Source organism: Hemitrygon akajei, chromosome 30 (assembly GCF_048418815.1).
Source record: "Hemitrygon akajei chromosome 30, sHemAka1.3, whole genome shotgun sequence".
Classification (NCBI taxonomy): Eukaryota; Metazoa; Chordata; class Chondrichthyes; order Myliobatiformes; family Dasyatidae; genus Hemitrygon; species Hemitrygon akajei.
The window spans coordinates 5,706,752-5,722,092 of NC_133153.1; the positions used below are offsets into that span (position 1 = coordinate 5,706,752).

General features: G+C 37.2%; 1 protein-coding gene across 6 annotated transcripts in view; it reads left to right on the forward strand.

Annotated features, from left to right (window-relative positions):
* tcf12 (transcription factor 12) overlaps positions 1-15,341 on the forward strand; it is a 345,003-nt gene that overhangs the window by 217,146 nt on the left and 112,516 nt on the right. For 3 of the 6 annotated variants that reach the window (XM_073032902.1, XM_073032904.1, XM_073032903.1), the window contains exons 7-8: positions 423-558; positions 3,669-3,721. In XM_073032902.1, coding sequence (XP_072889003.1) covers positions 423-558; positions 3,669-3,721 — 189 coding nt within the window. Of the gene's footprint in view, positions 1-422; positions 559-3,668; positions 3,722-9,953; positions 10,108-15,341 lie in introns of those variants that run through there. The other 3 variants (XM_073032907.1, XM_073032906.1, XM_073032908.1) reach the window with 3 other exon arrangements.

Consider the following 15,341-nt stretch of genomic DNA (forward strand, 5'->3'; position numbering starts at 1 on the left):
AAGATCTAATTCATGTTCTTGTTCAAATACAATCTACAGCTAGTCCTTTTGGAAGTATAACAGACTTCCTCTTATTTGGTGCCGCACAACTGATCTTGATTAACTGTTGCATCACTTCTTTAAATTGGGAAAACTGTTTGATACCTGCTAAATTTTTATGTTCATGTAAATGATAGGTGAAAAACAATATTATCAATAAATCATTTTTGTTCTCTACAAATGAATCTATAATTTTTTGTATAACTGAAGTTGATGCTAAGATTTGTGCATCTCAGGACAATTTTTTTCAGTTTATTGCAAAAAAGTCGAGGTAAATCAGATTGAAAATCAAATGTTGTTGCTTTGAGTTTTATGATGTAATGGACAATATTGAACATTGCAGCAGAGTGGAAATAAGTGACTGTTGTTGCATTGTTTTGCAGTCCAGTATTCTTCGATCAGATGTTGGAATAGGCAGCCCTGCACCTTTACCATCTTCAGGAAAACCTGGAACAGTGTACTACCCTTTTACTGCTACAAATCCACGCAGAAGACCTCTTCATGACACACCACCTCTTGGTTTGTGTTTACAGTCAGTCTGTGAGCCCATTCAGTATCTTAGAAAATTAAAATTAAAATAGGTCAGAACCAGAGTGAAAGAGGGTATATAGAATAACAATTTGTCTCTCAGTGGATTATAGAATCCAATCTTTCCTAGATTTTCTCCTGGCTGAGGCTATTAGATGGCAGTTTCACCCGTGCCCACGCTGCTAGTAGTTGCATGCTTCTCTCACCATTTCTGTTTTAATCATGTGATTTTTTTTCCCCCTTCAATTCTGTTTTTTTCCTGTCTCCCTCCCTCTCTTTCATTCATGAGCTGGTTTGTAGTCACCCAGTGAGGGTTCAGAATTCATTCTCTGGGGCAAAAATGACTCTAATTTGGTGGAATCACGGGCAGTTCCTTTGAATGATGGGTGAAAGGTAATAGTTGAGACCCATTATGAACCATTGGGTTACAGGTGGGGAGAATAACTCAACTTGGACCACAGTGTCACTTTTGGGTTAAGGATCATCAAATAACATTTGGATTGGAGTTGAGGAATCTAGCTGTCTTGTTAGGATCAGATATTGGCATTCAAGTTGTGTCAAGCATTTAGCAAATGGAAATGTGTATCTGGCTTCATTATTGGATATATTTAGAAAAGGATGGAGCTCCCTGGCCTCTTCTATTTTCTTGCCATTAAGGTACCTAATTCTTCTTTTCAGTCTTATTACAATTATCTATTTCAACTATTTCAATGATTTCCAACTCTTTCCCTCACCCCAACCACAAACCTGTCTTCCATGATTTGCTGTGGGGGATGGAATGGGGACTCTTGAGGGCAATGTGGAACATCTGAGTGAAACTCCAATGCAGCTTAAAAGAAGGATAAAGGGACAGCTGAAAGTGAGCTCAGAGAAATGAACTGTAAAATGTCAGTGGGAACAGACACTAACCAGCAACCTTTGGGCAGGAAATGGTGTGAGGTTGGACTGGTTGGTACTATAGAATAGTGATTGAATTTGTTTCATAATTTATCTGTCAGGCTCACCTTGAAAGCTTGTAGGCACTCTTGGGTTGCAAATTGAGCTTCAGCGTCAAGCTGGAGATTCAGGCACTATCTTGGAAAAAGTAATACTGAGAAAAATTTTCGGAAGGGCATTGTAGTAGATAAATATGAGTTTAGTTTTGACAGCTAATTGTACTCATTTTTCAAAGTAAATATTAAATAACCATAATTGGTTTCAAAATTGATTGAAGTACATTTGATCTCTGTTGCCCAAGGAGAAAGCCTCACCTTCAGGTAAAGGTGGGTTGAAATGCTCATGATTAAATTAGAAAGAACCAATATTATTCAGTGATCATTTTGAATGCCTCTATTTTATCTCAGATTAATATTAGCCATTGAACTGGACGTCCACAGTGTATGTCAACTTGCTACAGGGAAGTAATTGATTGAAGCTGAAGAATCTTTTTTATCCCAATGTGTATCATGTTAGATAACACAAATCTTCCAAGTTGCTTTGTAATATATTACAGAAAGTTGTAATTGATGTCTTTCGTGGTAATGGAAACAAAACTGCTTATCCTCTAGAAACGTCATCCAAAACCATTCATCTCAAGTTCAAGTTTATTGTCATTATTGTTTCTTGTATTCTGTAAATTGTCACCCTCATCTTTACCAAAGACAGGAATGGGAAAGGATGAAGGCACATCTATAAACCTGAAAGTTTATTTTTATAGCTTGATGGTGAAATTGTCTAAGTCAAGTTGAGTTTCCTCTGACCGCAATTTACCTAGTCAACATCTCTGAGAATCAATAAAGTTTCCTGACTTTGAAACCTGCCCTGTCTCAATTCCTGCAAGCACACCATGGCAGTTCCCTGATTATTGGCCACAAAAATGTTGTATCTCTGCATCCTTGCTGCTGCCCATTGCAGTTCAATCACGTGGACTGATGTCAGTGTGATCGTCACCTGGAGTCAAAGATGTGTGTACACCTTCTCTTGTCATTTAAGTTCCTTCATACATACTTTGAGTAGATAATCCCTTTTTGGTGTAATTTTTTTTTTGCAAAATCACTCAATCAAATCAACTACCATACTTGATTTTCACCATCCAATTCTCAGGGACTTTTTCCAGACTTCAGGTTACTTTACCTTTTGTTTTAAACGTATTGCTAATTCTTATATTATTGGTGCCAAAAACACAACAAAAGTGCAGTTTTCGTAAACTAGTCCCATTGTTTAGTTACTCCACAATCACAACAACTTCCGCCTTGTTCTACTACTCAGAAACGCACCAGGGCAGTTTAAGGTGTCTAGTTAACCCACCAATCCTCTGCTTTGGGATGTAAGAGGAAACTGAAGTGGACACAGAGAAAAGACACAAACTTCACAAAGATAGCACCTCAGAACACGATTGAACCTGAGTCTCAGGCAGTGATTGGATCTAGTAGTACATTATGTTGTCCACTTTGCCTTATCTTGTAAATCCTCTCTCCCATTCCCCTGCGACCCCCCTCTCCCCCCGTCCATGACCCAACCACCCCTTCTCCTGCGCCCTGACCTTTCTCCCCCTCTCCCTCTCTCGCGTCTTGCACACCTCACCCACTTCCCTCTCACGCTTCCCCCACCCTCACAACTGCTCTCTCGTGACTCCCCGCCCCCCCTCTCTTGTGCCTCCCCGCCCCCTCTCGCGCCTCCCCTAACCCTCTCATGCCTCCCCCACTACCCATCACCCCATCTCTCTTTCCTCCCCCCCCCCCCCCCCCCCCCGGCCATCCTCTCTGTTTGCCTGCAGGGTGAAAAACCTTAGATGCCATGAGACCCCCCCCCCCCCCCCCCCCGATTACAGGATGGACATGAATGTGTTTCTTCTACTTGAGGCAAAGCAACTAATTTGTGTTAGTTCCAGTTATAAGCTACTAAATACTTTGCCAAAAATTTTTGCTTGCTATCAATTGCTGTGCCTTGTACTCGCCTTCAAGATCTGAGGTTCTTTTATTGATGAAGTTGTGAAAAATAAGTTATTGGCTGTAACATTTTGTACTGAAGCTGCCATGAATGCTATATATGAATAGAATGGCATGATTGTCATCAAACTGGGTTTATCATATTTTCATTATTGCATGTTTCTTTCTGCGCAGATCCTTCTCAAACAAAGAAAGTAAGAAAGGTGCCTCCTGGTTTGCCTTCATCTGTGAGTATAGTTTTTTGGTAATGCACCTACAAGTTATTGTGGTTGTACTTTAAGCGTTTTTGTCAATGTTATGCTGTGATCATGGCAACAAAAGATAGTAGCAAAATAACTTGCAATGCTTATTGATGGCAAGTGTCTAGTTGCTAGATTTAGTAATGATGATATGTGGCTTATTTGTACAATCTAACCTCCATGTCCCAGCCATTTGAATCCCTCGTGGGAGAGAAACCAGGACTGAAGCTGTCAAAGAAGATTGTCTGTACAGGTCTTTTGATGTTTAATTAGTCATTATGTTGCTGAACAGGAGACAGACAGAGATTAATAGCTTTGAATCTTAGAAATTTACATTTGTAATAATCCCAATGGAGCTGAAGACATTAAGATTCCAAGGACATGTACAACTCAGATTGCCTCAGTAGGCTGGGGTTATTAATATGCATAAATCACCAAGTCAGATGTTCATTGTGAAGCCCTGGTGGATTTTAAAGCTTCATTAAGCCTTTCCTAACTTCAGGCTTACATCAGAAAGGCTTTCAAGCAACGCGTTTGTTGAACCCTCATTGCACTGAAATTTATCCTTTGAGAATAAAATGCTTTGATGAATAAAGGTTGGTAGGTTTTGGTAAAAATCATTAATACCTCTGATAATCTAATGTTTTCAGGGTGTTCTGTAGCATTAGATGTGCTTTATTCTTTTAAACAACAAAATTGTAAATGACTGTTTATAATCCTGTGAAGTAAAAACCCGCTGGTGCCAACGAAAGCTTAGTTATTGCTAACACTGAGAGAGTGAGAGAGAAAATGATGCTGTCTAGCAGGGATTCATCTCTTTGTTGTGCAAATGGTGATAACAGTTTTTATCTGTCAGCACTTCACTTAACACATGGATGCAGGTGCACTTGGTTGAGTCATAACTTAGTATATACTGAATGAACTAGTTGCATGGCTTGTAATAAATGGATACGATGAAGATATTTTCATTCTGCCTTGACATTTTTTGCAAGGTTCCTTGCAAAAGCACACATTTTGAACCTGGAAATGTCTTTGTCCTTCATTCCAGATGGGGCTGCAGTAGTTAGTGTAGCTGTGGGCAGCTGTTCATAAAACCTGCAGCCTACCTGGAAGTCGTGAGTACAGCTGCAGAGTCTCTTAAGTGGCATGCTTGCATAAGCACTTGGCCCACTAGAGGCTGAATAGCTACTTGATAAACAGAACAAATGCAGAGCTTCCAATCATTATTCCCCAGGCAAGGAAAATTCACATTACCTAAAAATTGATAGTAATTTACATTTTATTTATTATAGTTCGGTGTTATAATGGACTGCAAAGCACTTAAAGGGAAATGTGAACATAATTCTGGATTTGTTGATGAAACTGTGTATATTAGTTGAATGAAAATGCAAAACCTTGTACAATTTTATTTTGTTATCTTAAGGTTCTTTCAAGTCAGTAACAAAAATTCCCTGGAGTTTGAGCTGTATTTTTTAAGGCATTTGTTACTGCGCACAGAAGTTATATTTAAAAATTGGTGTATGACGGATGTATTCTCAGTAGTTGACATTTCTGTTTTAGTCAAGAGAGTGACTGAAGAAAATTTGCTTGGAGTCAACAGAGTTGGCTTGATTTCCAACACAAATTGATTTCTACAGATAACTCAACAATTCTGCTCCATCAAATCTTATGAAGGGCTTGTATTGTAATTTGAAATAATGTGCCTCAAGTATATGGGAGTGATTGATCTGTTTCAGTGATAATGGATAAAAATGTCATAATCAATGACAGACTTCAAGGCTATTCTCCCTTGCTGAAATCTGGGTAAATAATGCTTGCACTTCATGGTTAATTTTCAGGCTTGTAATTTCCAATAATATGGGGCAGCAAATCTGTCATTGAAGGTTGAAAGTTATGTCATTTATTATTAGATTCAAACTGTTTATATTTTCAACGTCAAAGCTCAAAGTAAATTTAGGGTTATGTAGTGGTTAGCACAAGGCTTTACCAATGATCCAGGTTCATCTCCTGCCGCTGCCTGTAAGGAGTTTGTGCGTCCTCCAGGTGCTCCAGTTTCCTCCCATAGTCCAAATATGTACCAGTCTGTAGGTTAAATGGTTATTATAAATTGTTCTGTGATTAGGCTATGATTAAGTCAGGGGATTGCTGAGCGATGCACCTTGAAGGGGTGGAAGGGCCTATTCTGCGCTATATATCAGTAAATAAATAAATGAAATTATTATCAAAGTACGTAAGATTTATTTTCTTGCGTGCATGCATAGTAAATCCAAGAAACAGAATAGAATCAATGAAAGACCACACCCAACAAGATGGACAAACAGCTAATGTGTAAAAGACAACAAACTCTGCAAATACAAAAGAAGAAATAATAAACCAATAAATAAGCAATAAATTAGATAAAGAGTCCTGGAAAGTGAGTCTATACAGTAGGTTGTGGGAACAGCTCAGTAGTGGGATGAGTGAAGTTATCCCTTCTGCTTCAAGAGTCTGATGGCTGAGAGGTAATAACTGTTCCTGAATCTGGTGGTGTGGATCCTGAGACTCCTGTAGCCTGGGTGGTTTACTTGTTTACTTAAGATTACAGGTAGTCGCCGAATTAAGAATGTCGGACTTACGAACAACTCGTACTTAACGAAGGGGGGGGGGGGGGGAGAACACTGTCCACCATTTTAAGTCAGATCACGACGCCATCCGCCATTTTGTCATTGCTGTTAACACTGTTGAGTGTGTAACTTTGTATTTGGCTTAAATATTTCTTAGCAAGATTCACCCTGACCCCCCCCCCCCCCCTTTTCCAGTCAGCACCGCCCCCACTCATCCAATTTAACCTGTCTCAGTGCGGGTGGACTTTAGAACCCAGGGGAACAGAGGACCTGCTGCTGCTGCTGAATCTGCAGTTTTCTGTTCCATTGACGGAAAACGATCGCGATTGAAAAATAAGTGGAAATAATAGTGATTGGAAAGAGGTGAAACGCCATCAGTCATTGGAAAAGTGTTTACAGGTAAAGGATAAAGTGAGAATAATGGAGCATGTGAAAACCCCTGCCCCGATGAAAGCTACAATTATTACTAAACAGCGCAATGGTTTAATTGTTGAAATACGTAGTCTCTTGAAAGTGTTTTATATGCATAGAAAGGTAAAATATATACTAAGACAAATGTTTGACTAACTGATAAATGATACCGGATGTACCTGTTCCGACTTGCGTACAAATCCGACTTAAAGACGGACTCAAGAACGGAACTCGTTCGTAACCTGGGGACTGCCTGTACATTAAAAATGTCACAATCTTTTATTGAAACTGCCATCTGCTGGAAATCAGAAATTGTAACAGCTTACTACCTACTTAGAATTGCGTAGCTGTATATTATTGATTCTTACATACATCATAGTTCAGAGCTCTGATTTAATCAGTGTACAGTATGTGTTGATGCATAACACTTGAAATTGCTGTCTTTATACTACCGATTGTTATAATCTGTTTTCGTGTGGTGATGTCTGCTGGACTCTTCTGCAGATAATGACTATTTAAAATATTACCAGAAACGATTTGGAGCTGCTTGAATTGAATGCTAAAGTGTAAACACTAAGATTTAATTGGATTACTTTAGTCCTCTTTTGGATTTGTACAAAGATTTTTGGCTTTTAATAGCAGTGTGGTTGGAATAGTGGGTCATATGTCCTTCTCAGTGAAGGATTATGTTATTTTATTTGGCCATGTAATTGGAACCTCCTATGATACATTAATTTTTTGGTTGTATTAAATATACTGGCTTGATTGAGGTTTAGCTTATCCTTGGGCCGGCTATTTTACTGTATGTTATTGTCTGATTAAGATTGCAGATTGCAATCTCTAAACATGGATAATTCATTAGAATTTTATTTCACTAACTCAGAAAATTTTGGAAATACTTAGTAAGTCAGGCCTCAGAGAATGCTCAGTTTTTAAGATTGGCTTTTTAAGCAGGTCAGTTGCCAAACCTACTCTTAACAATTTGCAATGCTTTATAATATAACAACACCAGGTGGCAGTAGATGTGTAGCTGGCCCATGATGTTCAAAAATATTTTGCTCAATTTAGTTTTAATAAAATTGTATTTTTAAAACAAATTTATTCACACTAGGACAGTGTAGTGATCGTTCTGCACAGTGGATTTAATTTACAGTAACTGAGATTATTTATGATTCATATTTCATTTTATTCTGGTTTTAAGTGTTAGGCTGAATAAACAAAATACTGGTGCAGTAATTCTCTTTCCTTTTTGTGTTAAATCCCTAAATTCTGCCTTCGTCATAATGTGATTAAATGGTAATCCCATCAACTGGATTGTGATATTTATCTGCCAATCATTGGCTTTATGGTGGTTGACTTCAAGGAAAATGCTGGAGTTAAACAGAAGATGGCCTATCCAGAAATCCCATAGCTCTTGCTGAATGTAAACTGGTAATTTGAATATTTGTATGTTTGCTTCAAGGATATTTTATGGCTACATTTCTTCTAGTAACCAACTAAATCTATTTGGAATGCTATATAAATATTTATAAGTTAGGTTCTAGACCTGAAATGCAAATTTTTTCCCTTCCAACAGATGCTTCTTGATTTGAGTACTCCAGCATTTTTTTCTTTTTAAGAAGCACTGGTGCTTGCTTCAAAGAGTCTTTGAGTGTAGAAATAAGGAGCAAACCCACTAATAATGAAAATATGAAGAGACTGGAAATCTGAAAAAAGACATGGCAATGTCTGTGGAAAAGGATACAGTTAATATTTCACGTCCGCTACCCTTCACCCTAACTTGGAAAGAGAAAAACAAGTTACCAGAAAACTTGGGAGGGGTTGTGATGAGTGGAACGAAGAGGGTATCTCTAAGAGTAAAACAATGTGTCAATTAGGGCAGTTATGATCAGATTAAATTTTTTGGGTAATGATTCATAGTTTATATGCTGTTGTTTAGTCTGGACAGTTGAGACATGCCCAACAGGTCAGACTATTTATAAAAAAAAAGTGAAAAGAAAAATAAGATGGCAAGGAGAGGGAGCCAGTTTGCATAATGAGTTATCCAAAGTTAAAGAATTATTATTAGTTAAATTGAGAATTTTAAAGTCATATTAATACATATTAATAGATCTTTATAATCTATTAAAATGTCATTTTTAACTTTAAAATTCAGATTAAAAATTTTAGGGAAAGGTTTTATCTCATGGAGTACTAATCTCAAGAGATTCTGGGAGATTGAAAGCTCTTTTTAACATATCACTCTATCAGAAAAGACAAAATGTTCATAAGGAGCTTCACTGAATGGAATTGTTAATTGTAAATCAAAGCTTTTCCACTGGCCTCACAGGACCAAAATAGGCCCTCATGGTCTCAGGAGGAAGTTGCACGTCATTTAGTCTTGCATTTTATTAGCCTGACGTATATTGTCCTTTTGCAGCTGCTGCTGAGTTTCTCTAACCAGAATGCAGACTCTGCATGTTTGTTTGTGTTAATGAATTAGCTTTTTCTTGTTGGGTGCATTTTCTCTTATTTTTTTGGAGGCATCTCCCATATCATTTTTTTTACACAGCAATACAAAAGCAAAAAAGTAGTTGCAAGGACAATTAAGTCAATTTGTTTTCCATCTTTAGATTTTTAAAGCATTGGCTTATTATAATGTTGTGATGTGTCTTTATCTCGTAATATAAAGTAATCAAACTTTTATTATAACATAAATTTCATTATCAAGTACCAAATGCTAGGCTCTTGGGACCCATGTTATAATGAGGATACGGAGTTTAGCTTTATTTGAGTAGATTCCTGTATTGTGAATTATGGATTTACAGTGGTCAGTCTTTTCTCCCATGTGAAAGATTTTGTTCATGTTAATTTGCATATTTGGTAGAGACAGATCATATTGTTACTAGTGGTCCATCAAAGGCTACTAATTTACTTAAACATTAAATTTTGATTTATTAAAAATAGTCTATTGCATTAATTAAAGTTAATGTCTAAAATAAAGATACAAAGTATAGTTATGTTACAGTTTCTAGACATTGCGTGCTTTCCTGTTCCTCCCCAGCAGTATTTTAATGGTATGTACGCTGTGTCCGGTTGAAGTACTGAACATGGAGTGTAGCCAATACAGCTCTACTTCCCACCCCTGGCTGTTGCATTGAATGGTTCAGCCTACTTTGCATAAGTTCCTTCTGAGTAGATCCATGTGTGGAAAGATTAAGGAATTAGCCTGGCTGAAATTGTGTAGCTGAATGTGTTGCACTGTGAAGTGCACAGTTGCTGATTTCTCCACACTAGGTTGTAGCCAGCAATATGTATTGTGCTTATACAGTGCCTGGTATGGGTAGTAATTCACTTATGTATTACTACAATAGGAAATCGGTAAGTGTGACTTTCCTTTATGCAATATGTGTTGTAATTGGATAATGTAATTGATTGATTAATAAGTAGCAGCACAGATCCATGAGCAATATGTTATTCTAATGTAGAAAGTTGATGTTTGTGTTTTAGTTTTCTTAAGTGGATGGTTATTTCAGACAGTTTAATGTGACTTTACATACTGAGATTTCAATCTGTTATGAAAATTGTATTAAAGCGTAACTGCAAAACTCATCCTTTCTACAATCCGTTTTGATCACTGAATATTTGAATGTGATATGTTCTTAAAACTTGCGATTGCCATTTTAAATTGTGCATGTATATTGAATATAAATGAAAGCTTAAGGACTTCTTAACACAAAAGATTTGTTCATTTAGAAACACAATATGAATCTCTGGGAACAATTAGAAACAGCCAGTTGGTTGGCTCTGAATTTCCTGTTTAAAACTGAGGTCCAGGAGCTGGCTTTCATATTGTTCCATCTGCTTCTAATCAAAGAGCATTCTTGACCCTACAGGGAGTTAAATCTAATTTTCAGTCACGTCACTGGTATTCTCTTTGAAATTTGTGACTTTGCACACAGTTTTACACCTTACACAATGCATCATGCTCCAGAATGAGTAGGAGGTGACCAATCAGGGTTTTGTTGCTGTGGATCAGGTGGATGAGAAAACAAGTTATCTCAAATAATTTTTGGATCTCTGCTGCTAAACTTGGTTTAAAATCTAATTGTGAATTTAGTTCTTGGAACCAATCTTAAACACAACTCTGCCTACTTTTTCCATAAATTGAAAGCATTCTTTACGAAATATGTGGAGAACTAAAATAGATTTAAAAAGCCAGTGCAAGGCTGTCTAGCATGACTTAGATTTTGCGATTGTGGGAAGTTGTGGAGTACTTTTTTTAAATGGTGCCTGTCATGTTTTATTACAGCTGTTCTTATGTGATGTGTATTCTTGGGGTTTGTAAGCAGACTTGGAAAGTTAATGTAATTTTGTGTTTTGTGTTATTGTTCCATTAAAATGTGCGCTTTGCTCTTGAAGCAGTAAAGCATGGCTTTGATCTTTTAAGTATTTCCAGCTTATAAGGGAAAGTAAGATTGGATATTGTTGAGGGGTATCCAAAGAAAATTGATAGCATGTGTCTGTCGTAGGTCAAAGGTGATCTTTATGAGCTTGCACAGTGAGTAAATAGATTATAAATTATGCCAGAATCATTTTCAGATGATAGTGCACTGAAAGTCCTGTGTGAATTCCAAATAATTAATTACAGGACATTGAACTAAAAGGCTGTAACATTCTTTGTTTTTATGAAATGTGGCGCCAATAAGCATGGGAAATAACTTTCGGAAACTAGGGTAATCCTGCAGGGATTGAGTTTGCAATTTAAAGTTTAGTAATTAGTAGTTATGTATTTAAAATGACACAGCTTTTGCCTACTTGTACCATTTCTATTTTCAATTTCAGAAAATAAATAATTCAGTGTGTTCTGTAATGGTATCATTATACATCGGAAAACAGTAGTAAATTGATCTGCTATAAATTAATCTATTTCTATGTAGCAGATAGGGTTCTTGTTTTGATGTCAAATGTTTAATATTGGTGCATTCTGGTTTCTTTTATTATGACAACTTACTGTTGTTCTTGGTTTCTTATGAGAAACCACAGAGACTATAGTTTGATTAGAAGGGGTAGTTGATTGTGGTTGATTTGATAGTGATTGATCTTGACTTATTAACAATTGTTTTGGTGCAATTCTGAATATTTCCCTATAGAAAGCTTTTCATAGGATTATTGCTTGCTTGCGCTATCTTCCTTCAGCTGGAACAATGAAATCAAAGGATATCCCTACAAATGAGAGCAAAGGATATCCCTATAAATGCTGTTTAAAAGGATGCACATACGATGTCATTTTCCTACAAAGTGTTTGAAGTTGCAACATCTTGCCTTAACTTTACTTAAGTAAAAACAGCATGAAATCACTCAGTTTGTTTACATGATAGTCAACACAGGTGCAGAGTTTGAAGTTGGGTCATCTGAATGCCATTTCAAGCTCTGTTATGCATTTTGTTCAGGTTTTAAGTAAATGATAATGACCCACCACCATGACATTTACAAAGTAGGAGATAATTGACTTTGTATTTGAGTGAAATTGCTACCATGCAGTAAAGACTGGGGTCATAGCAGTACTAGATGATGGATCACCTAGCGCAGATACAAAGAGCTATGATTTAGTGGTGTGCATTTAGCATATTGGGGTTGCCATATGGAGGTACAGATTTGCAGTAAGTCTAATTAAAATATTTATTTACCTCTCCTAAACTATAATTATCCCATCTAAATGCAACAAGAATCTCATTTTACAATGTATTTTTCTGTTATTTTGAGAAAACCTTTTCCCTCCTAGATGGTTATTTCAAAGCAATATGATTTAAATGCTTAAGCTTGCTGCAAAATTACACATAGTTGTATTCTTGAATATCAGTTTTAAGTTAGTAAAGTTAAATGGTTGGAAAATTTTTAAATATTGGTCCATAATCTTTCTTATTGATTTAGGTAAACCCAGGGGATCTGCTGCCTCACAGCCTCAGCTTGGATTCAATCCTGGCTTCTGATATGGTTGTTATGAAGTTTGTATGTTCTCTCTATAATCAAATTAATTTTCTTCTAGTGATCCAATTTCTTACCACATCCTATACATCTGTGGGCTGATGTTAATTGGTCACTGTAAGTTACCCCTAGTGTATAGATGAATAATAGAATTGATGGGAATGTGGAAAGAATAGGTTACAAGAAAAATTAATGTGCAAATGGGATTGCTTTCTGAGTCAGCATACATTTGATGGTCAAGCTGGCTGTCTATGTGATAAGAACATCTGGAAAAATATGAAAGGTGGTAGTAAAGTAGGAAGCAGTTATCTGATCATTGAATTATTTCTAATCAGAATTGGGTTTATCATCACCAGCATGTGTCAGGAAATTAGTTAACTTAGTAGCAGTTCAATGCCATACTTAATATAGAAATAATTAATAAATAAACTACTGTAAGTATATATGTATATCGAATAGATTAAAGATAATGCAAAACAAATAATATATATTATAAAATCTGGGGTAGTGTTCAATGTCCATTTAGGAATCGTATGGCAGAGGGGAAGAAGCTGTTCTTGAATTGCTGAATGTGTGCCTGTCAACACTGATGCACCTCAGGGGTGTGTGCTTAGCCCACTGCTCTGCTCTCTATATACACATGACTTTGTGGCTAAGCATAGCTCAAGTACCATCTACAAATTTGCTGATGATACAATCATTGTTGGTAGAATCTCAAGTGGTAATGAGAGGGCGTACAGGAGTGGGATACGCCAACTCATGGAATGGTGCCACAGCAACAACCTGGCAATCAACGTCAGTAAGACGAAAGAGCTGATTGTGGACTTCAGGAAGAGTAAGATGAAGGAATTCATACCAATCCTCTTAGAGGGATCAGAAGTGGAGAGAGTGAGCAGCTTCAAGTTCCTGGGTGTCAAGATCTCTGAGGATCTAACCTGGTCCCAACATATTGATGTAGTTATAAAGAAGGCAAGATAGCGATTATACTTTATCAGGAGTTTGAAGAGATTTGGTATGTTGACAAATACACTCAAGAACTTATATAGTTGTACCATGGAGAGCATTTTGACTGGCTGCATCACTGTCTGGTACGGAGGGGCTACTGCACAGGACCAAAAGCAGCTGCAGAAGGTTGTAAATCTAGTCCGCTCCATCTTGGGTACCATCAGGTAGGAGGTACAGAAGCCTGAAGGCACACACTCAGTGATTTCAGGAACAGCTTCTTCCCCTCTGCCATCTGATTCCTAAATGGACATTGAAGTTTTGGACACTACCTCACTTTTTTTTAATATACAGTATTTCTGCTTTTGCACATTTTAAAAAAATCTATTTAATATTTGTAATTGATTTACTTGCTTATTTATTATTATGTTTTATTTATTATTATTTTTCTTTCTGCTAGATTATGTATTGCATTGAACTGCTGCTAAGTTAACAAATTTCACATCACATGCCGGTGATAATAATTCTGATTCCTACTTGATGTTAACAGTGGGAAGAGGGCATGTCCAGGTGATAGAGTCCTTAATAATGGATGCTGCCTTTCTGAGGCACCGCTTCTTGAATATATCTTGGATACTGCTGAGGATGGTACCCAAGAGGGAGCTGACTAATTTTACAACTTTCTGTAGCTTCTTTTGATCCTGTGCAGTAGCCTGCACCCACCTCCCCATACCAGACACTGATGTCGCCTGTCAGAATGCTCTCTGCAGTCTATCTTGATTCTTCATTCTGGTAGCCTGCCTTGCCTTCCCTTGTTACAAAAGTGTGCACCTGTGGTTTTATTTTCTGTTCTCTCTCTCCATCCAGCTTCCCTTGTTTCAGGTGTGCAGAGCTGCTGTCGGTCTCCATTTAGAGCACTGCTGATCCACTCCCTTGTCAAGACTGCTTCACTTGGGATTTGGAAAGGCAATTTTAAAAAAGCCGGCATCTGGAAAGAGGGAGAGAGAGGGCTACTGGGGAGAATTGACCGTTAGAGAATTGTGCTAGTTTCCATATTAACAAGCTTGTAGTCTTTGTGTTCTGACCTGGGTTTTTGTATTGTGGATTTCGGCTTTTGGGTTACTCCCTTTGATTTGGTTGCCCTGGATCACTTCTATAAATATCTGTAAATATTGTAAATATATTACAACTTGGACACTCTGTGTCTGCCTTGTCCTTTACCCATCACAGACAATGGACCACACTGAGGGTGGATTTGTTTTTAGTCCACCTCTGGACTAGAGCCATCAGGGGGACATAACATCCCTCAATTCACTGTGTAATGATTTGATCTAAATGAAGAAAAGCTTTTTATTGTACCTCAGTACATGTGACAATATAAACCAATCTCAATTTACTCAAACGGTTCCATGTTTGTTCATGATATTTAAAAGCTTATTAAGCTGTATTGGTTATACCAATTGAAGGAAATGTGGTTAGTATTTTACATTAGCTTTTCTTTTGATTGTTCTCCATTGACCAGTGATTTAATGATGTCTTGGAACTGGATTTGATTTCATATGAACATGAGGGAGGCAACCTTTCGTTCAGATTGGGAAATCTGTATTCAGTCAGTTTAAGTCTGTACTGAAATCATTTTTCATACTTTGTGCAATTAGATTGCATTGTTAGTCTTAAGAACTTGT